This window comes from Procambarus clarkii, chromosome 5, assembly GCF_040958095.1.
Source record: "Procambarus clarkii isolate CNS0578487 chromosome 5, FALCON_Pclarkii_2.0, whole genome shotgun sequence".
Taxonomy (NCBI): domain Eukaryota; kingdom Metazoa; phylum Arthropoda; class Malacostraca; order Decapoda; family Cambaridae; genus Procambarus; species Procambarus clarkii.
In genome coordinates, this window is record NC_091154.1 from 19,151 (window position 1) to 44,062 (window position 24,912).

Sequence of the window (24,912 nt, forward strand, 5' to 3'; positions counted from 1 at the left end):
GAACTGAGGAGTATGAGCTACGATGAGACTACATGAATTAAACCTCACGTCACTGGGAGACAGAGGGGGACATGATTATCACACACACAAGATTCTCAGAGGAATTGAAAGGGTATATAAAGACAGACATTTTAACACAAGGGGCACATGCACTAGGGAACACAGGTGGAAATTTGGTGCCCAAATGAGCCATAGACACATTAGAACTTTTTCAGTGATAGAGTAGTAGACAAATGGAATGCATTAGGAAGCGATGTAGTGGAGGCTACTCCATACACAGCTTCAAGTGTAGATATTAGAGCCCAGTAGGCTCAGGAACCTGTACATTAGTTGATTGACCGTTGAGAGGCGGGACCAAAGAGCCAGAGCTCAACCCCCACAAGCACAACTAGGTAAGTACACACACACACAGTGGTTCGTATAAGGTGCATAATGTCACTACGAGTCAATTTCATTCCTGTTCAGGTTTTAAATGCTATAAAAAAATGCATTGTACCCAAGTATTACAAGTTAAGGATCATGCACTACTTGACACTTTCATCATGTTAAGGGCTCACCTTTTGTTGCTCCAGCCACACACACAGCTTCTCAGCCTCTCCGTTGCTCTGCATGAATGGCACTCCCATACTCTGCAACAGCTGTGAAGAGAAGCCAATTTCTCCTTTAACAGTCACAACGAAAGTATCATTTGTCTCGTTTCAGGCATATGCTAGACATATATACGAATGAATTTAGATGGATAAAAATAGTGTCCGACTTGTAGAGGCCAGTAGGCCTTCTGCAGTTGACTTTATTATGTTCTAATGCCTATCCATAAAGAACCCATCCATCCTTTTCCAGTATAGTGTACTATATGCACATTATCTTTTACTGTATTCCTATGCTATCCTCCCTATTCCTATATTCTTTTCCAGCAAACTTTTCAAATATTCTTTCATAGTTCAAACAAATATTTTATCAAAATCAGTTACTTATGTTTATTCATGCTATAGTGATATATTTTGAGAAATGAAATGCCATACACAACGAGAGACTCACAGTGTTCGAGAAGAACAGCGACACCACCTGATGGGTCAAGTTTTCATAACCGAGGGATTTATATTACCATACTTGAGGGACATATTGGTAATATTTTCAGTCAAGAGGATATACATTATGATATGTCAATAATATGGTATTAGGAGCAGGGACCAAGACCTGAGAAATATTTTTTACTACCCTAAGTCATTGTTAATCTTTAGGTAAACATAACCTGACCAGACCCAGCTCAACCTATCCTAGCATAACCAAAATAATAGAGAAACTGATTTTTATATACAAGGTGTATGATAAAATAATTTCCTTATTAAGACTACATAATAGCTCGGTTGATAAGAGCTTCGGCCTTACACACGGAATCCACAGTGCGAGTCTCCTAGAGCCAAGGTGAATGGATGGTGTACAATGTCACTACGACGTTATAATTCTATTCCGGCTCAAGTTTTGGATTCTACCGACACCAGGGAAAGGGGAGGGGGGGGGGGGGGGTTAGGTTACTGCACTCACGACATGTAACTCTTGACCGTTTGACCACCGTTCCTGTGCCAGGTAAGTCTTCTACGGGCTCACCATAGCCCGTGCTACTTGGACCTTGTTCCTAGTAGCTGAATCTATAACATCATCATCATCTTGACCGAGGCAACATGTATAGTACTGTACTCACCTCTATGAGTACACGATCATTTCTCCTGCCTGTTGGTGCTTTGTACCTGAAACACAACACCTGTTCACACATTATACACAAAGAACATCTTAATTATTACTAATAATTAATTATTATTAGAAAGACAAAGTGGATTATTTAAAGGATTTATATATTGGTGTAAAAATAAAGTATACAAAAGTACTGGAGAACTTTATTCTTTAAATGCTTTAATTGCTATTTGCAATTACCACCTGTACTTGGATTGCCAAATAACTGTTTCCGAATGTATCCATAACCGATACTTTTTCACGTGCACCACATGTAGGACTTAGACGAGCAGATTAAGGGGGTATAAAGGATCCCCTAAAACCGACTGCTAGATGGGCTTTATATAATAACCCCCTATAGGAAACTTTTAATTATAAAATAGGGAGTTAATAATGTCCTGTCCTCGTCAAGGCCACTGGCGACGGTCACCCCAAAGTAAATTACACTCAATGCCGCTGGGTTTCAGTGTTTTAACTAATGTATTACCTCCCACAGTACATGGACTTAATAAAATTTGTATCTAAAGACTGGCTTGAAACAGCCAAGTCTAGAAATAGTCACATTTTAATTATAAACCAGATTATTTACATAATTGTTAGAATTTTAAATACAGTAATTCAGAGGTGGCTTTAAACGGCTAAGAAAGTGTCACGAGTTCAAGAGGTGATGTACACATTAGTCCAATATACTGCCAATTGGCAGTCGCATGGAGCATTGGTAAAACACTTGCCCCATGCTTCATGAGCGATTTGCCGTGGATTTGTATCTTGTCCGGGGGGGGTTGATTATGCACCAATCCTTAACTGTAGCCGCTGTTTACCCAGCAGTGAATGGGTACCTGGTTGTTAAACGATTGGCAGGTCATATTCCAGGGAAAATTAGGATTAAGGACCTTTACAAGAATGCAAAAACTCTTGTACAGTATATAAAAATAAATAAAATACTGTACAGTACTGTATTGTAAGACTGCATACCCCACTAGTGGACACTAATTGCTTTTAACTCTTGAGAAGAATGTCAGTTTATGGCTTTTTAGACATTCAACAAATTTATACTCACTAACTCTGAGTTCAGGCATGATCACAAATGTTAATTTTAAGGTTTATCCAAAAATGTTGTGCACAGTTAGTGGCCATGAGCAGAGAATAATTCACAATAATGTGACTGAAATAATCAACCCCCCTCCAACACTAAATGAAAGTGGTAATTCCAGTTCATCCTGGATCCTTATGATGTTTAGGGTTCAGAATAGACAAAATAATGTAATTAAAACTTCATAGAATTATGAATGAATATAGTGTACTAAGTTACAAATAAAAATAATAGTGATTATCTTTAAATATTAATTACTACTACAGTACAGTACAACTATCCAACAGAAGAAACTCGTTCTCTGCAATCTTGAGCAAGATTATATACATCCCCCAGTGACACAAACTCCCCTAAAACAAACTCATCCACTCACATGGCTTTCTTGCGGGCAAGACTGATATTACATTTCTGGTGGAGCATGGCAGCCCAGCGTCGCTTGCCCATGAGGGGCAGCTTCCACTCCGACACCTTGCCATCCAGGACCACAAGAGGCACAACACCGGCTCTAATCAGGTTGGTGAGGCGGTAAAACAGAGTCCTGCAGGAGAGTCACACATTATAGGTAAACGGCAGGGGTAAATTAGCACAGTGCAAATATAGAGACCTTTTACAGAAGCACTAAAGAGAAAATAAGGAATTAAAAACAAAAATTATGAAATACTTTACATAAATAAACTTTAGTAGAGAGTTGGTAAACACACACACACATTAGCACAGTAATTCAGCCTGGTTAATCACCTAATACGGTGAGTGATTAACCAAGAGTGATATTGGCCGTGTTCATGCCCTGGGTAGTGAAGGACGCTTGGCCGCTGATCCTTAGCCGTTTACCCCTGTTCATTTGACAGTAAACAAGGACCCGGTTCTAAACTGATTGGCTGTTGTATTCCAGTGAAAACTACCAAGGCAGGAATTAAGATGAGCTGAAGGAAGGTTTGAGCTTTTAGACTGCTAACACACATCAAAAGACATCTAAACAATTATTTTACTGACAAGATATACAAAGGTCCATGTACAGTCCATCACCTGGGCTCTGGGTGACTTGAACGGCAGACCCCCAAGAGTGTGAGGCCAAAGCTCTATCGACCGAGCTATTGAAAAGCCTTAACAAGGAAAGTTTCCAGAAGCAGCATCCTGCTGCCAAACGGGTACCTGTATGTTTTACTTTTCAGAGCACAAGTAACCACGTTCAATAGTTACTCAGATTACAGCATTTGTAAAAATGATAAAGTCACTAATTACGTGCAGCAATCTAGACATTCCAGCCTCTCGTCCACTGTCAAAATAATCTGAAAAAATCTAAATATTGTACAAAACTCACTTTGAAACATTACTCTTGGCCACTAGCATGGCCTACTTATACATACCTCAGCCGGCTCTTAACAAGCCATGTCATTGCATCTAACGCCAGCACCAAGCCATTAAGGTCGTCTAGACGAACTACCTCCTCTGCGGCCGCTACCGCACCCCACAGTCCCATCACACCCATCCTGTCAGAATGTTAATATAGGCCTACTACAGCACCCATAAATATTGCTGGATCTGTTACATTAATCGCATGTGGGGCCGGCCAAAAAATGAATGGGTGATTAGAGAGACAGCTATGCCTAAGGAGACAGACAAGGTCTCCTGAGACCTTGTCTAGGGCTCTGATGGGTCTGGAGAGCAACTGATGAATTCCTGTTGTCTGGGACAAGAAGCCTGCACTTGTACCTAGGTCCCCATCAAGGTCAAACTATCAACCTTCCCCAAGATGCAACCCATAACAGTTGCCTAACTCCCACGTGCCTGCTTACTGCTAGGTGAACAGGTGCATCAGGTGAAAAGGAATATGCCCAACCATTTGTGTTTTGTTCAGAGATCATGGAATGAGTTAAAGATGCAGACCCATGTGTATGGGGCCTTTGTCTAACCTCTGTATACAGTATAAAGGTCTGACTACCCTTATTAATGTCTTCTACTCCCTCATACCCTCCCTCTCCATCCCTTACCCCCTCACTCACACTGTCAGGTAACACAGTGACCACACAGGTACAAGATGTATTTGGCCACCCGTTCAGACGCCAGCCAAACACGTGCAGACGCCAAACCCGTACAAGACGTGTTCGGGATTCGTGTTCTCATACACCAAAGGGCTGAATATAATGACTCCTTCATGGTTTTAGTATTGCCTACATGACCAATTTTGAAGGTCTGAAAGCCACCTGTAATCCCAACAAAGTTATGCACAATTCAGGGCAAGTTAAAATTTGTGTACAAATATGAGATGCAAAATTGTTTACACTAGGAAAAAATGCAAACAATCCTTGTTGACAATTTTACTAAATCACGTAAACTTTATCCTAGTCTACCAGAAACAACGCTAGGCCTATATTCCCTGGGCCTCATGTGGTGGGAACACCACACAAGGAATAATTTAATCTATACTTAGCTAACAACTAACGAGCCCATTCAAGAAACTTTACAATATAAACCAGTGCATTCACAACCACTTTATCTATTAACATGTTTCAAATTAGTCTACCTCATTTATTGAGACAAATTTCTGTCATACAGATCTTTTTCAGTCACAAAAAGCATGAATAGTATATATTTACTTGAGAGAGCTGAGCAACGTCCTCCCCATAAGACAGTCAGGCGGAGACTGGCGTGTTGACAGTCGATCAGCTGACACCAGCAGCTGCTCCCTATCTGCCAAACTCTCATATATTTCCTCTAAATAAATCTCTCACCGATGATGTAACTGACGCTAAACGTTTTACGAAACGTTGTAGTGATCAGCGTAATATTTTTCTCTCGTGTGAATTTGGTGAAAGGCGGATATTAGAAACTCGTAAGATTTGCAAGCCAGAAGGTATGGCAACCATCTTTAAATGCCAAACATGATGTTTGGAGTGTAAACAATCATTGTAATGTTTGGAACAACAATGAAAAATTGCTACCCAAATACCACAGAGATTTACACAGATGGGTCTCGCATCTTCACGAACAACGTACCCTCGGTCACTTGCGCTGTATGGATACCGGAATACCATCTCAAGCAGGGATGGCGGTTACCAAACCAACTATCTATTTTCACAGCGGAATTATATGCCTTGTATCAAGCTCTCCAAATCATCACAACATTACCAGTTGGGATATATACAATCTGTAGTGACTCCAAGAGCGCGATTCAAGCAATTTCGTACTCTTCGAAAACATGCAAGGAGATTGTCTACCCATGCCTTCAACTTCTTCACAAACATCAATTGAACGGTTATGACATCTCTATCCAATGGGTCCCAGCACATTGTGGTATTCTCCATAATGAACTTGTAGACCAACTAGCCAAAGCAATGCACGACACGCCTCACCTCACCCGTCATCCAATTCCCCATGTTGCACGTAAAGGAGCCTTCAAAGATACCATCTCCCAGGATTTTGCAACAAACTGGAAAACGTTATGCTCACCTTTGCACTATGGGTCCATTAAAAAGAAATGGGAAACTTGGAAACATGTCCGATATAAAAGCAGAGAAATTGATGTAACGATGACCAGATTAAGGCTGGGACACACCAAACTAGCAGCACACAGCTCTAAGTACAGAACAGACATCAACGAACTCTGTACTCACTGTCAGGTGCCTGAAACAGTCGAACACTATCTCCTGCACTGCTTCCGACATTATAGTGCCAGAGTAAATTTCAAACAAGTCTTTATCGCACTTAAAATACCCTTTACCATCGAGCATATATTAGGAGGCGGTGACCACTCGTCACAAGAAAAATACCAAATAGTCAGAGCACTGGCTAAATATCTCCAATCGACCAACAAATTGGGTCACATCTGACCCGCGCCACATTTATACCTGGCGCCACCAACAGCTAAACACAGAAAACAACTACCTCGTCGCAACACCAAGGATCAGCTGACGCCATAAACACAACACACCGCCCTACGGTGCGGCAAGTCTCCCTCTAACACACACCTCTGTTTTAATCACCGTTCCTCTATCTACAGCACAAAGCAACAAGCACCTTGGTAGCTCCGATCGTCTTCAACATAAAAGCGTCCAACAACATCAGTACTGGTGCAGTCATCGGGAGGACAAACCCTTCATGCAAACTGCACCTACTATCAACAAGAAGAATGTTTGGAGAGTATACGACCACTGTGATGTTTGGAGAGTATATACGACCACTGTGATGTTTGGAGAGTATACGACCACCGTGATGTTTGGAGAGTATATACGACCACTGTGATGTTTGGAGAGTATACGACCACCGTGATGTTTGGAGAGTATACGACCACTGTGATGTTTGGAGAGTATACGACCACCGTGATGTTTGGAGAGTATACGACCACCGTGATGTTTGGAGAGTATACGACCACCGTGATGTTTGGAGAGCATACGACCACCGTGATGTTTGGAGAGTATACGACCACCGTGATGTTTGGAGAGTATACGACCACTGTGATGTTTGGAGAGTATACGACCACTGTGATGTTTGGAGAGTATACGACCACCGTGATGTTTGGAGAGTATACGACCACCGTGATGTTTGGAGAGTATACGACCACTGTGATGTTTGGAGAGCATACGACCACCGTGATGATTTGAGAGCAGTGTTTATTTTGACATGTTGTATGCTGTTATAAAAATAATTAATACTTTTGGAAAGGTTTTGAAATAAAACCATTGTTTTTAATATAAATTTTATTCTACTCTAAATAATATATTTTAATCTATTAAAGCTGCTTGAACTATCGTTACGTCACCAGAGCCATCATTATGTCACCAGAGCCATCATTACGTCACCAGAGCCATCATTACGTCACCAGAGCCATCATTACGTCACCAGAGCCATCATTACGTCACCAGAGCCATCGTTACGTCACCAGAGCCATCATTACGTCACCAGAGCCATCGTTACGTCACCAGAGCCATCATTACGTCACCAGAGCCATCATTACGTCACCAGAGCCATCATTACGTCACCAGAGTCATCATTACGTCACCAGAGCCATCATTACGTCACCAGAGTCATCATTACGTCACCAGAGCCATCATTACGTCACCAGAGCCATCATTACGTCACCAGAGTCATCATTACGTCACCAGAGCCATCATTACGTCACCAGAGCCATCATTAATGTCACCAGAGCCATCATTACGTCACCAGAGCCATCATTACGCCACCAGAGCCATCATTAACGTCACCAGAGTCATCATTACGTCACCAGAGCCATCATTACGTCACCAGAGCCATCATTAACGTCACCAGAGCCATCATTACGTCACCAGAGCCATCATTACGTCACCAGAGCCATCATTAACGTCACCAGAGCCATCATTACGTCACCAGAGCCATCATTACGTCACCGAAGCCATCGTTACGTCACCAGAGCCATCATTACGTCACCAGAGCCATCATTAACGTCACCAGAGCCATCATTACGTCACCAGAGCCATCATTACGTCACCAGAGCCATCATTACGTCACCAGAGTCATCATTACGTCACCAGAGCCATCATTACGTCACCAGAGCCATCATTACGTCACCAGAGTCATCATTACGTCACCAGAGCCATCATTACGTCACCAGAGCCATCATTACGTCACCAGAGCCATCATTACGTCACCAGAGCCATCATTACGTCACCAGAGCCATCATTACGTCACCAGAGTCATCATTACGTCACCAGAGCCATCATTACGTCACCAGAGCCATCATTACGTCACCAGAGCCATCATTACGTCACCAGAGCCATCATTACGTCACCAGAGCCATCATTACGTCACCAGAGCCATCATTACGTCACCAGAGCCATCATTAACGTCACCAGAGCCATCATTACGTCACCAGAGCCATCATTACGTCACCAGAGCCATCATTACGTCACCAGAGCCATCGTTACGTCACCAGAGCCATCATTACGTCACCAGAGCCATCATTAACGTCACCAGAACCATCATTACGTCACCAGAGCCATCATTACGTCACCAGAGCCATCATTACGTCACCAGAGCCATCGTTACGTCACCAGAGCCATCATTACGTCACCAGAGCCATCGTTACGTCACCAGAGCCATCATTACGTCACCAGAGCCATCATTAACGTCACCAGAGCCATCATTACGTCACCAGAGCCATCATTACGTCACCAGAGCCATCGTTACGTCACCAGAGCCATCGTTACGTCACCAGAGCCATCGTTACGTCACCAGAGCCATCGTTACGTCACCAGAGCCATCATTACGTCACCAGAGCCATCATTACGTCACCAGAGCCATCATTACGTCACCAGAGCCATCATTACGTCACCAGAGCCATCGTTACGTCACCAGAGCCATCGTTACGTCACCAGAGCCATCGTTCAGGGTCCACAGAGTCATCGTTCATGCGCTTCGTTCTGCCCTGTGCTTGTCTGTACTGCCTCGTGACCTTCCAGGGCCATGGAAACGATATAAAAAATACTGTAATTCGTCAAGGCAAGACTGTCTTCGAATATTTTCAAAATATATTACAATCAGATCTATTCTGACTATTTTTAATTCAATTATATGTTACATTTCGGATATATTTAAGGATATAAACATATCATTTGAGTAATATATATATATATATATATATATATATATATATATATATATATATATATATATATATATATATATATATATATATATATATATATATATATATATGAATGAAAACTCACACCCCAGAAGTGACTCGAACCCATACTCCCAGGAGAAACGCAACTGGTAACTACAGGGCTCCTTAATCCACTTGACCATCACGGCCGTCAAAAGGAAGTGATAGCCAAGGCTATTTGAGCCACTTCCCCGACGGCAACTCGGATGGTAATCTTGGGCATAGCATTTCACCATTTCATCTGGGGTGTGAGTTTTCATTCGCATATAGTCCTGGGGACCATTCAGGCTAGTTCGCATTTGTGTTCCTCACGTGTGCCCCAAAGAATGAGGTGATTTGGTGAAATGCTATGCCCAAGATTACCATCCGAGTTGCCGTCGGGGAAGTGGCTCAAATAGCCTTGGCTATCACTTCCTTTTGACGGCCGTGATGGTCAAGTGGATTAAGGCGCCCTGTAGTTACCAGTTGCGTTGCTCCTGGGAGTATGGGTTCGAGTCACTTCTGGGGTGAGTTTTCATTCGCATATAGTCCTGGGGACCATTCAGGCTTGTTCGCATATATATATATATATATATATATATATATATATATATATATATATATATATATATATATATATATATATATATATATATATATATATATATATATATATATATATATATATATATATATATATATATATATATATATACCCCCATCTATTTCTTTATGATAACAGGGCTTTAAAATCGCTATGTTAAATTTCGAGTATATATAAGGTAGGTTCATATATACTTAGATCTGTATTTGCAATACATAATGCAGCGCAGCATATGCAGTATTCTGTGAATTTACAATGGGTAGAATATACCTCGAGTATAATACAAATTTATTACTTCATAGATCAGCAATTATGGTATTTTAGATAACTACTGATGACTTGATCGGTCATCACCTTCATACAACTACTACGAAAATCAAATCAATTATGATCTAAATAAGTAACATTTTTAAACGATTAATTTGATATATTAAAACAATAAAAATTCAAAATATTTGAAACTAAATTGTATTAAGGAAAAAGTAATATAACACTAAAATTTATGACTAGGAGATATATACCAAAAATCACATTTATATATTCACACAATGCAGCAATGTAATTCATCTTAGCGTCTCTTAACAATGCTCAATTGAATATATTATAAAAGACTCAAAATACCACTAAGATTCTCAAATATTTATAAATGAGAACGTTGATATAAATCTTTTTACGGATCAACAATTCCATAAAAGCAGTTTTAAAAAAACTAATAATTCAGTCACAGCCTTTAAAAAGTTACCCTAAACTAAAATATTTCTTCCAGGCACTTTGAAAATGTTTTTCTACAAGACCTTTCTCAAGAATTAACTACCCTAAGCTTAATTAAGCTTCCTCCATGACATGGGGCTCCAAACTAGGGGACCCTAAACCCACGAATCCATACCAGGGGGCCGTCTAAACTTAGGGAACCCCCTAAAACTTGCTATCCAAACTAGGGGGCGTCTTAAACTAGTAGTTCCCTTAGTGCTTGGCGTAGTATGTGTAATAATTCTTAGGATGTAGCGTCTTGGAAGGTCTGTCAACCAGTACCTGGGCTGTGGTTGTCCTGGTGACGTAGTAGGGTACCGTGGTGGTCAGGTACCTGTCAATGGTGCTCACCACATACGCCGGTACCGTGGTAGTTAGGTAGTTGTTTATGGGTACCGTGGTGGTGAAGTGCACCTCGGAGATGGCCGTGGTGGTGAGGTACAGCGGTACAGTGGTGGTCTGGGTCACCACTACCTCCTTCAGCTCGGTGGTGGTGATGTAGTGCGGCTGCGTCTCCGTCTGGGTGATGATCACTTGGCGGTAGTCCGTGCTGGTGACGTAGGTCGGGACCTCCTGCGTCTGCGTGACGTACACGTCCTGGTACGCCGTCGTGGTGAGGTGGGTCGTCACGGTGACGTACTCGATGTCCGTGGTCGTCACCACCGTCGTCGAAGTGACGTACTGCGTGTCGAAATGCGTCTCCGTCAGAAACGTCGGCAGGTGCGTCGTTTCAGTATACGTCGAGTACTCCGTGCTATAGATAGGCAGCTGTTGGGTCTCGGTTTCAGTAGAGTACTCAGTCCGGTACTTTGTATGGTATACTGTGGAGATCAGAGTACTGTACACTGGGACCTCCAGTATAGACGTATCGGTCTGGTACTCTGTCTGATACTGCGTCTGTATGACGGTGGTGTACACAGGTACTTCCTGGTACTCTGTCTCTGTGAAGTACTGAGTCCGGTACTCCGTCTCGTACTCTGTGTTGTACACAGGTAGTGGGGTAGTCTGTAGAATAAACCAATAAAATAAATTATTAAATAAACTGCCATCTTAGATTTTGACGTTAACAAATTTATTATTGATTTATCAAATAATTATAAACTTTGAAGCTAAATTACCGTGAGAGAAATTCCAAACAGGTCTAGAGAAAGCTCGACAGTCTTCATATATACAAAGCAGCTCGCGAATCATTTCTATTTACATCCATATATTCCAAGAAAGTTGGCGGGCCACGCCTGGCAGAGCTCAACGCCACAGTGAAAACTTCTCGTACGTCAAAACACATTTTATCGTACGCACTTACAAGACACACACACACTTATAAACTTGAGATGTACTTACATAAGTGATGTACTCAGTGCTGCGGTGTGTTACATAACTGATACTTGTGTCTGTGATAGTTTTGGTCAGCTCCACCTGTACGACACAAGAAAAAAAAAGAATTATATCAACCTTACAGCAACGTAACCAATTATTATTACCAAGATCAATAGTAAACAAAACATATTTCTTCTCACAGACAACAAAATACATAATACATCAAACTAAAATCAGCTACAAGATGTGTAATGGCTGTAACTTATTGAATTAGAAAGTTTTAAACAAATTACAAGTTGCCTGCAGAATGTGAGACTTTATAACAACGTACCTTTACTATTAAGTTCAAAGTATCCTAGCAGCACGACGCTAACAACTAAACTATTGTAAACTACTATAGTGCTCTATAACTACTGTAAACTACTATAGTAGACTATCTTGAGATGATTTCGGGGCTTAGCGTCACCGCGGCCCGGTCCTAGTCCAGGCTTCCTTTTTGTTACACATCCCCAGGAAGCAGCCCGTAGCAGCTGTCTAATTCCCAGGTAGCTATTTACTGCTAGGGGAACAAGGGCATCAGGGTGAAAGAAACTTTTTGCCCATTTATCTCTGCCTCAACCTGGGGATCGAACCCGGGACCACAGGACTACGAATCCGAAACGCTGTCCACCCAGCTGTCAGGCCCCCATAACTACTGTAAAGTATTATAGTAGTCTACAATACTTCAGTCAACTATTATAGTAGCCTACCACTACTACTGCAGTAGTCCACTGTAAACTATTATACTGGTAGGCAATTACGGTAGTAGTAGCAGCGGTAGGCTACTAAAGTGGTTTACAGTAGTGGTAGCTAGGCTACTATAGTACTTTACTATAGTAGTTTACAGTAGTGATAGTTGTTGTTTTAGATTCAGCTACTTGGAAGTTGCAAGTAGCACTATAGGGAGCCAATAGTAGACTACCGTTATACACTACTAGTAGTGTATGGCAGTAAACTGTTGCTATACTAGTGTAGGCTATAAACAGCTATATGCTAGCACCACTAGCTAGTCCTGCTAGTCACACACACACTTTGTCCGAGATACTTCAATAGACATGGAAAGTGCTGACACGCGAGGTAACCTCCCCCTGCGCACAAGACGGAAGCCGCACATGAGCTCAAGAAGGCCATTAAGGCAGCTTTCTCGCCGGTCGACGCCAGGGCGCGGCAGATGGCGCCCGCGCCTGCGCACTCGTGCAGCAAAAACGTCCGCATCATCCTCATAGAAAATGGGGTGTTTGGGGAGTGCTTACAACTTTCCATTTGGCGGTGATTTATTTTGTTTTTTCTTGTATTTTTTGTGTAATGTATTTCAGAGTGATTAGTTTAAGTTTGTTTTTATGCCGAGGATGTTATAGTTGAACACAAATGATTGTACTGCTTTAATTTACTGCCTTTTAAAATGGATATAATTTGTTTGATGTACATGTAAACTGTAACTTTATCCTGATATATATTTATCTAAAAAAAATAACATTTATTCTTCTTCAAATATAATAATTGTTACCTCAATACTGGGGCAAAAAATGAAATAAATTAAGACAGGAGTGAACTTTCATTTTTTGTGGCAATTATTAATACTTATTTCACTCTTACTTTGACCTTAGAATAAATTAATTCATATGAAGTAGAAGTACTAATATTAAAATTATTTTACATTACACATTTTCTCTAGCTGTATATTATAAATACGAAAGTCTACCCTCTCCCTTCAAACAAAATATTGATACAGAAAATGGAAACGAAGAGGAGGGAGCCTACTTTCACACGCTCTATGGTTAAGTCACTTAGATTGTAAATGGATGATGTTTGACGTCTTCAAACCCGAGAATATACTAACGGGCAGCAGTTACAATCACAAACTCGACAGCCACATGAATGCACGCCGATAACCCAACTGCTGCGCTAAATTGGTTGTTACATCGGCCAATAGCTTTCACCTCCTGTGGTTCTGGGGTGACTAAACAGTTTGCTGCTCCTTATGGCGCCATAGTGGCTCTTTCAGGCACTTATTCCGCCGTATTTTAGATGCTATCAACACCAGCGGCCATTAAATGGCCTTCGAGTGGAATTTAAACAATTCTCAATTTGTACAATTTGTTGGATTAATAACATAGCTACGGAAATACTGCCAGGGGTGATTCAGTACTTAAGTTTAACATTAATTCAACATCAAAATGTCATTAATAATATTGATTTACTGGTGATAGAAATGAATTAACATTGTTAACGTTAAAATCGTTGAATTAACGTTGATAATGTAGGAAAATAAGTAGATTATCATACATCATGCAGAGTAGGAAGTGAGTAGATTATCATACATGACAGAGTAGGTAATGCGTAGATTATTATACATCACTCAGAGTAGGTATATTATTATACATCATACAGAGTAGGTAAGGAGTAGATTATCATACATGACACAGAGTAGGCAATTCATAGATTTTCATACATCATAGAGAGAAGGTAATAAGTAGATTATCATTATTATAAGTAGTAAGTATTGAGTAGATTATCATACATCACAGAGAGTACCGTATAGGTGGATAATGTCAACAAACCATACATGCTCTAACCAGAGTCCATAGTTCAATCCCTGCAGCACAAGGGACAATAGGGAGGTCCCCGTGGGCTTGTACTCACTATGGACTCGTCCGGCAAGAGTCCATGCACGATGAATGTTGAATAACATACGGGAGAGATGAATAACAAGGGTTAAATGATAGATGTTACTCATGCTTGATGATAATTACCCACCTGTTGGATGCTGGTGTGTGTGATGGTGACTGTATTGAAGATGGTAACTGGTCGCCCTCCAACACCTCCTCCTCCAACGCCTCCCCCTCCAAATCCGCCTCCAAACCCACCCCCTTGCTTTAAGCCGAAGTCACCGCCGCTGCCGCCCTGATCGAACACATTGTCGAACTGAAAATACTCATTGATGCCGCCGCCGTGTTCGGACTCGCGGCGTTTCTCGGCTACGATTTTGATCAGAGGGCGGCTTGATACCCCAGCACCCACAGGGGTGACTTGTATGGCGGGGGAGCCGGATGGGTGGGCCGGGTGGGCCAGCAGTAGCAGCAGGAGGGCGGAGCCCACCAGGGTGTGGGTGGAGGGCCGGTGGATAGCAACCGCAACAGTCATTATAATTTATATATCTTCCACTGAAAAAAAATAGAATAATAATATAATATATTTTATATAATATATTATAATTTTACATTTTACATTATGCAATATATATTTTATAACAAACATTAATTATAGTATAACTACTTTATATTACACAATATATATTAAAATTTTACATATATATAACATAAATTTTACTTTTTCTATAGAATATTATTAATAAAAGTTATTAAAGTAATTTATTCATTCAAAGGAGGTTGTACAAGACAAAATAGTTAGTATATAATTCTTTCTTGTAGACATAAGTTATTGAATATGACAGACAGAGATAAATGATTCTAGCACAAATCTTCTCTATTTTTCTTTTGTTTTCAATTGAGAAGTTGAAAAATTAACTCTCCAAAAGTTCATTTTACAGTTTTAGTGCGTCCTGACGCCGAGTGACGCGTTTCATTGACCCTTGTCAACATTCTCGCATCTGGTGTATGACTCCGAACGAGGGTTCGATCCCACCGCCCCGCTCCGATGATTATATCTTAGATACATCAGATTATTGTGTTCTTGAGTATCATACGAATTCTTTAATGGAAAGGGGAAGATATACTCAGAGATACAGTTTACCTCTCGAGGTATATACACCCTAAAAGTTTACCATAGTTGTTAACTTAGATAAAATGCTCTAGGTGATAATTATAGTCCTCAAATCTATAATTATTACCTAATTATTATATAACCCAATAGAAAACGAGTATCAGGCGAGGGGAGACTGAGCCGTGAAATCAAAAGTCACCTGATTTCCTCCAGAAAGGAAACTAAAAGTCAATGAACAGCGAGAGTGAAGGTGAATCTCACTCCTGACTAACAAAGGAAAAATAAATACATGAAGAGAAAGATAATGATATAATTTGTGCCAATGAAAGTGACGCTCAGGTACAGCGGCAGATGGCGCCAGTTCTCCCCCCGCGGGCATCTTTGTTTACATTTTGTGTTTTTCTTGGTTTTGGCGGGAAAGGTTAACTGCGCTGCCAAACGTACGAATCGTGTTCCAAACAGCTGGACGTGAAGGGTGTGCCACACTGGCAGGTGTATGGAGGGTGTGCCACACTGGCAGGTGTATGGAGGGTGTGCCACACTGCCAGGTGTATGGAGGGTGTGCCACACTGCCAGATATGACCATCTAAATCACTAATTAGCGAATCAGGAACTGCCCTTTTGGAATTAAAATCTCTTGCGTAAACAAACATCAGACAGGAGATGTAGTCAAAGATTCACACATACACAGATAAATATACCGACAGACACACATTCAAACACACACAGGCATACATTGAGAGACATACACCTGTCTGGGGCCGGACAGCTGAGTGGACAGCACTCGGTATTCATAGTCCTAAGGGTCCGGGTTCGATCCCTGGCGCAAGCGGAAAGAAATGGGCAGAGTGTCTTTCACCTCTGATGCACTGTTCACCTAGCAGTAAATAGGTACCTGGGAATTAGACAGCTTCTACGGACTGCTTCCTGGGTGTGTGTGAAAAAAATCAGTTGATTGGCAGTTGACAGGCGGGCCTAAAGAGCCAGAACTCAACCCGCACAAGCACAACTAGGTGAATGCACACACACACACACACACACACACACACACACACACACACACACACACACACACACACACACACACACACACACACACACACACACACACAACACTAGGATGCGACGTCCCGCCCCCTACAGCCTCAGGGGCCCGTAAGGAACACTTCCTACCCCTCCTCAGGGAGCACCCGGCGTGGGTCCTCACGGAACAGCAGCACCAACTAGCTGCACACACGTAGCAACAGTAGCATTTAAGTAGCGCCTCGTTTCCAGCAGCAGCTCCTACGTGTTGGGCAAGTAGCAAGACGTCCTTGTTACTTGTGCCCTCGTCCAGACGTCCAAGAGGAAGCCAAGGACGTCTAGACAAGGAACAGGAGCACAAGTTACAGTTCCTCCCACCAGCAACACCCAACACCTTCCGCTCAACACCCAACAACACAAACATCTTCAAACCAAACCTGGAACATTGAACAAGGGGAGACATGTTCACGACGTACAAAATATCAACAGGAAAAGACCAAAAAACAGACAAAAAGAAATTCCTGAAGCCTGAACCTTCAAGAACAAGAGGTCGTAGACTCAGGCTAAGGAAACACAGGTGTCCAAAACAATTAGAAAGTTTTCCATAGCAAAACAGAGTTGTAGAGACAGCTGGAACAAGTGAGAAGGTGGTGGCAGCCAAGACCTTCTGTAGTTCCAAAGTTACGACAAAGAGTGCTGGGAAGACGGGACACCACGAGCGTAGTTCTCATCCTGTAACTACACTTCAGGTGATTACACTTAGCTAACTACACCTAAACAACCATAACGACGCACTAACGAGGTTGTTATAACAATAATAACCTCGAGTTGTAGTGGTTCCAAAGTCAGCAACACAACACAGGAGTCAGCAACACAACACAGGAGTCAGCAACACAACACAGGAGTCAGCAACACAACACAGGAGTCAGCAACACAACACAGGAGTCAGCAACACAACACAGGAGTCAGCAACACAACACAGGAGTCAGCAACACAACACAGGAGTCAGCAACACAACACAGGAGTCAGCAACACAACACAGGAGTCAGCAACACAACACAGGAGTCAGCAACACAACACAGGAGTCAGCAACACAACACAGGAGTCAGTAACACAACACAGGAGTCAGTAACACAACACAGGAGTCAGCAACACAACACAGGAGTCAGCAACACAACACAGGAGTCAGTAACAACACAGGAGTCAGCAACACAACACAGGAGTCAGCAACACAACACAGGAGTCAGCAACACATCACAGGAGTCAGCAACACAACACATGAGTCAGCAACACAACACAGGAGTCAGCAACACAACACAGGAGTCAGCAACACATCACAGGAGTCAGCAACACAACACATGAGTCAGCAACACAACACAGGAGTCAGCAACACAACACAGGAGTCAGCAACACAACACAACACAGGAGTCAGCAACACATCACAGGAGTCAGCAACACAACACAGGAGTCAGTAACACAACACAGGAGTCAGCAACACAACACAGGAGTCAGCAACACAACACAGGAGTTAGCAACACAACACAGGAGTCAGCAACACAACACATGAGTCAGCAACACAACACAGGAGTCAGCAACACATCACAGGAGTCAGCAACACAACACAGAAGTCAGCAACACATCACAGGAGTCAGCAACACAACACAGGAGTCAGCAACACATCACAGGAGTCAGCAACACAACACAGGAGTCAGCAACACAACACAGAAGTCAGCAACACATCACAGGAGTCAGCAACACATCACAGGAGTCAGGAACACAACACAGGAGTCAGCAACACAACACAGGAGTCAGTAACACAACACAGGAGTCAGCAACACAACACAGGAGTCAGCAACACAACACAGGAGTCAGCAACACAACACAGAAGTCAGCAACACAACACAGGAGTCAGCAACACAACACAGGAGTCAGCAACACAACACAGGAGTCAGCAACACAACACAGGAGTCAGCAACACAACACAGGAGTCAGCAACACATCACAGAACGTCCCGGACGTTGCTAGAAAGTCCAATAATCAGATAATTCTCTTAACACGGAAAAATATTACAAGGCAGAGGGGACATGATCCAGACATACAAAGTAGAGGTATGGCACGGTAGCGGGGGGGACCAGGGAGCGTTAAGAAGGAGCAGGAACACTAACGTAGCTTGTTGTTTGGAGCAGTGAAGCACACTGACCGTAGGGAAGATGGTCTCTCACTCCTCAACTGTCAACTTTCCCTCACGCGCGCGCACGCACGCACACACACACACACACACACACACACACACACACACACACACACACACACACACACACACACACACACACACACACACACACACACACACACACACACACACACACACGCACGCGCGCGCGCGCGCACGCACGCACGCACACACACACACACACACACACACACACACACACACACACACACACACACACACACACACACACACACACACACACACACACACACACACACACACACACACGCGCGCGCGCGCGCACGCACGCACGCACGCACACACACACACACACACACACACACACACACACACACACACACACACACACACACACACACACACACACACACACACACACACACACCACTACCTCACAGGAGGATGAGCCTACCCAAGTAGCAATGACCATGGAACAACTTCTTACACTTATGGGGAGTGAGGGTGACAATGGATATAAGAAAGTGAGCTTCAAGGTAATGTACTCAAACATTGATGGGACTACCAATAAAGCAAGTGAACTGGCAGAAAGAGCGCAAGAAGAAAACCCAGATGTAATAGGACTGATGTAATAGGACTCACGGAAACAAAATTGTCAGGAGTCATAACAGATGCTGTGTTTCCAAAGGACTACTATATAGTAAGGAAAGAGAGGGAAGGGAGAGGAGGTGGAGGAGTGGCCCTGCTGATAAGGAAGGACTGGAGTTTTGATGAGATGGAAATTCTGGGCTGTGACGGGTTCAGAGATTACATAACAGGAACTATAACAATGGGTGGACCTAAGATAATAGTGGCAGTCATTTACAACCCTCCCCTAAATGACAGAAGACCTAGACAGGAGTTTGATAGGAACAACATGGCAACCAATAATATAACAACAACAATTACAATACAATTTTATTTAGGTAAGGTACATACATACAATAAATATTTACAAGTGTTGTTTGACTTATAGGTAGAGCTAGTACATACAATGCCTAAAGCCACTATTACGCAAAGCGTTTCGGGCATAGTATATAGTACATAATAGAGAGAGCAGCTTCAGTTGCCTGCAGGAATGGCTCAAGACTCTTAATCATGGGTGATTTCAACCATGGAAAGATAGACTGGGAGAATGGGGACCCACATGGTGGTGCAGATACGTGGCGAGCTAAACTCTTGGAAGTGGCAACAAGGAACTTTCTGAGCCAGCATGTCAAGGAACCCACAAGACTGAGAGGCAATGATGAACCAGCTAGACTTGACTTGATACTCACATTGAATGAGTCAGAAATAAGGGAAGTCAAAGTTGAAGCCCCCATAGGAATGAGTGACCACAGTGTACTGACCTTTGAGTACTTGGTGGAGGTAGGGATAACCTATCCAAGGATGGGAGTGGAGGGAAAAAGACTAAATTACCGAAGAGGAAAATATGACGAGATGAGGAACTTCCTCAGGGGAATGCCGTGGGAAACAGAACTTAGAGACAAGAATGTGCAGGACATGATGGATTTTGTCACCCAAAAGTGCCAGGAAGCTGCAGACAGGTTTATCCCCGTCCAAAAGGAGAAAAACGAAAAACAACAGAAGAATCCATGGTTCAACCAGGAATGTAAGGTAGCGAAGCAACTGAGTAAAAGAATATGGAGAAACTACAGAAATAACAGAACACCAGAGAGCAGGGAGAGATACCAGAGGGCCAGAAATGAGTACCTCAGAATGAGAAGGGAAGCAGAGAGACAGTATGAAAATGACATAGTGAGTAAAGCCAAGACCCAACCAAAGCTGCTCCACAGCCACATCAGGAGGAAAACAGCAGTGAAGGAACAAGTGATGAAACTGAGAAAAGAGAACAGATACACAGAAAATGACAAGGAGGTGTGTGAAGAACTCAACAAGAGATTCCAGGAGGTCTTCACAATAGAACCTTGGAGGAATTTGACCTCACCAGTGATGAGGTCAAAAGGTGTCTACTGGAGCTGGATGTGACAAAGGCTGTTGGGCCTGAAAGAATCTCACCATGGATACTAAAGGAAGGTGCAGAAGCACTAAGTGTGCCACTCTCTATGGTGTATAACAGGTCACTGGAAACAGGAGTCCAACCAGAAAGTTGGAAGACAGCTAACGTAGTCCCAATATACAAGAAGGGTGACAGGCAAGAGGCACTGAATTACTGGCCAGTTTCCTTAACTTGTATACCATGCAAGGTGCTGGAGAAGATCGTGAGGAAAAAGGCTCGTAGAGCATCTGGAGGGAAATAACTTTGTAACGCACCACCAACATGGGTTCAGAGATAGTAAATCGTGCCTCACAAGTTTAATAGAATTCTATGATCAGGCAACAAAAATTAGGCAGGAAAGAGAAGGATGGGCCGACTGCATTTTCTTGGACTGCCAGAAAGCCTTTGACACAGTACCCCATAAAAGGCTGTTAAAAAGTTGGAGCAACAGGCAGGAGTAAAAGGGAAGGTGCTCCAGTGAATAAGGGAGTACTCAAGCAACAGGAAACAGCGAGTAACGGTGAGGGGGGAGACATCAGAGTGGCGAGATGTCACCAGCGGAGTCCCACAGGGCTCAGTACTTGGACCCATCCTGTTTCTAATATATGTGAACGATCTTCCAGAGGGTATAGATTCGTTCCTCTCAATGTTTCCTGATGATGGAAAAATTAGGAAAAGATTCAAAATGGATGAAGTTAGACAGAGACTACAGGACGACCTGGACAAACTGGAGGAATGGTCTAGAAAATGGCTGCTAAAGTTCAACTCAGGAAAGTGTAAGGTAATGAAATTAGGCGAAGGGAGCAGTAGGTTGAACACAAGGTATCATCTTGGAGGTGAAATCGTCCAAGAGTCAAATAGAGAGAAAGATCTGGGGGTTGATATCACACCGAACCTGTCCCCAGAGGCCCACATCAAAATAATATCATCAGCGGCATATGCTAGACTGGCCAACATAAGAACTGCCTTTAGAAACTTGTGTAAGGAATCGTTCAGGACCCTGTATACCACTTATGTAAGACCAATCCTGGAGTATGCAGCTCCAGCCTGGAGTCCATACCTAGTTAAATATAAGACAAAGCTAGAGAAGATTCGGCGGTATGCCACCAGACTCGTCCCGGAACTGAGAGGATTGAGCTACGAGGAAAGGCTAAAGGAGCTGAACCTCACATCCCTGGAAAACAGAAGAGTAAGGGGAGACATGATAACCACGTACAAAATTCTCAGGGGAATTGACAGGGTGGACAAAGACAAACTCTTCAGCACGGGGTGGGACACGAACAAGGGAACACAGGTGGAAACTTAGAACCCACATGAGCCACAGAAACGTTAGAAAGAACTTTTTCAGTGTGGGAATAGTTAACAGGTGGAATGCATTAGGCAGTGATGTGGTGGAGGCTGACTCCATACACAGTTTATAATGTAGATATGATAGAGCCCAATAGGCTCAGTAACCTGTACACCAGTTGATTGACGGTTGAGAGGCGGGACCAAAGAGCCAGAGCTCAACCCCCGCAAGCACAACTAGGTGAGTACAACAAAGAGGGTGTCAACACACCAGACAGCACTAGGGTTCACCCGCCCGTCTCCGCCACGTGGTAATGTTTACACACATTACGGCAACAATCTCTTGGTGGTCAGCTGTTAAGTGATGGCATTATAGAGACAACCATTATAGATGACAACAGTTCCTCTTGTTGGTGTTATACTCACCAACAGGAGGAGTATACAACTGTTCAGTATACACTGAACAACCTACCCACACTTTGGGAAACGGTAATGAACTATTATTAACGATTAATAAATGATTTACAACATGGTTTTACATATGGCCGTTCATGTTTAACAAATTTGCTATCTTTTTATTCCAACATAGTTGAGGCAGTTGATAGTGGTATTAAGGATTGTGATGTTGTATACCTTGACTTTAGCAAAGCTTTTGATACAGTGCCACATGAGACTAAGTAAAAAGATAGAAGCTCATGGTATTGGGGGTGCTATAGTAAGTTGGATTAGGGCATGGCTATACCAAAGGAAACAGAGAGTTAGTATAAATGGGGTTAAGTCAGAGTGGGATAATGTTAGTGGAGTACCTCAAGGCTCTGTCCTGGGACCTCTGTTGTTTATAATATATATAAATGATTTAGATTCAGGTTTGAGTAGCAACATCTGCAAATTTGCCGATGATGCAAAAGTCGGTAGGGAAATTAACGCGGAAGAAGACTCACTATCACTTCAAGTTGATCTAAACAGGGTTTTGAAATGGTCAAAGAATTGGCAGATGCAGTTTAATGCTGATAAATGTAAAGTTCTGAGGCTAGGTAATGATGATAGAGTTACAAGATACGAGCTAGATGGTGTTGAGATTGCGAAGTCGGATTGCGAAAGGGATCTGGGAGTTATGATAAGTAAGAATTTAAAACAAAAGGATCAATGCATGAATGTTCGTAATAAGGCGAATAGGACACTGGGATTTATTAATCGCAGCGTTAGTAACAAGACACCTGGTGTGGTTCTTCAGCTATATCTTGCTCTGGTTAGGCCCCATTTAGATTATGCAGTTCAGTTTTGGTCGCCTTACTATATTTATTATTTATTTATTTATTTATTTATTTATTTATTTATTTATTTATTTATTTATTTATATACAAGAAGGTACATTGGGTTAGAGAGAATACATAGAATAGTATTTTCAATCTTGTAAAGCCACTAGTACGCGCAGCATTTGGGGCAGGTCCTTAATCTAACAGACAATTTTAAGTAGGTAAATTCTAGCAGAATTAATAAAATGCCAGAAGAATTATGTACATTGCAAGAAAAAAAATGAGATAAGAGAGAATAGTAAGTATATTAAAGCACATTGGTATATTAAAGCTCTGATTGATTACATTGACAGCTTGATTGGTAATTTAAACAAGATTAACAGACACCGTACAGCAGATTGATAGCACATATAAGAAGACAGCAATGATCACAATGGTAAAGATGTTCGGATTGGGTACATAAAGATAGGGCGATTAGGTAGCAATAGATACAGTGCAATTTTAAAGCAACAAGGTGAAAAAAACTATGCAGATGAGATTAGGTACTTTTTAGTTTTGTTTTTGAATGAGGCAAAAGTTGGACAGCTTTTCAGTTCATTAGGGAGTGAGTTCCATAGACTGGGTCCCTTTATTTGCATAGTGTTTACACAGATTAAGTTTGACTCTGGGGATATCAAAGAGATATTTTGTCTGGTGTGGTGATAATGGGTCCTATTACATCTGTCCAGGGAGAGTTTCAGAGCAGGATTTGCATTTAAGAACAGGGTTTTGTAAATGTAGTTGACACAAGAGAATTTGTGGAGTGAGATTATGTTTAGCATGTTTAGGGAGTTAAACAGTGAGCTGTGTGTTGTCTGAAAGCAGAATTTGTTATTATTCTGATAGCAGACTTTTGCTGGGTAATGATGGACTTGAGGTGGTTTGCAGTGGTAGACCCCCATGCACAGATACCATAATTAAGATAGGGATAGATTAGTGCATAATATAGAGAGATGAGAGCAGAGTTAGGTACATAATATCTTATTTTGGAGAGTATACCAACTGTTTTAGAGACTTTCTTAGTTATGTGTTGTATGTGGGTACTGAAGTTGAGTCTCTTGTCTAGGAATAGGCCAAGAAACTTGCCATCATTTTTATTGCTAATGTTTACATTATCTATCTGAAGCTGAATTTCATTTGTAGATTTGCTTCCAAATAAGATGTAGTAGGTCTTTTTTATGTTAAGTGTTAGTTTGTTG

General features: G+C 42.2%; 2 protein-coding genes across 2 annotated transcripts; both read right to left on the minus strand.

Annotated features, from left to right (window-relative positions):
* Positions 1–530: 530 nt before the first annotated feature.
* Positions 531–5,519, minus strand: LOC138372354 (flap endonuclease GEN homolog 1-like). The gene is made up of 5 exons (XM_069337637.1): positions 5,422–5,519; positions 4,192–4,314; positions 3,198–3,362; positions 1,703–1,748; positions 531–638 (listed from the first exon to the last, which is right to left on the minus strand). Exons 1-5 carry the CDS (start codon positions 5,448–5,450, stop codon positions 546–548), a joined length of 456 nt encoding a protein of 151 aa, XP_069193738.1. The 5' UTR covers positions 5,451–5,519; the 3' UTR covers positions 531–545.
* A 4,914-nt stretch (positions 5,520–10,433) lies between these two features.
* LOC123766804 (uncharacterized) lies at positions 10,434–15,305 on the minus strand. Its single transcript, XM_045756198.2, has 3 exons — positions 14,911–15,305; positions 12,139–12,213; positions 10,434–11,802 (listed from the first exon to the last, which is right to left on the minus strand). The coding sequence occupies exons 1-3, from the start codon at positions 15,295–15,297 to the stop codon at positions 11,011–11,013; spliced, it is 1,254 nt and encodes a 417-aa protein (XP_045612154.1). The 5' UTR covers positions 15,298–15,305; the 3' UTR covers positions 10,434–11,010.
* Positions 15,306–24,912: the final 9,607 nt, after the last annotated feature.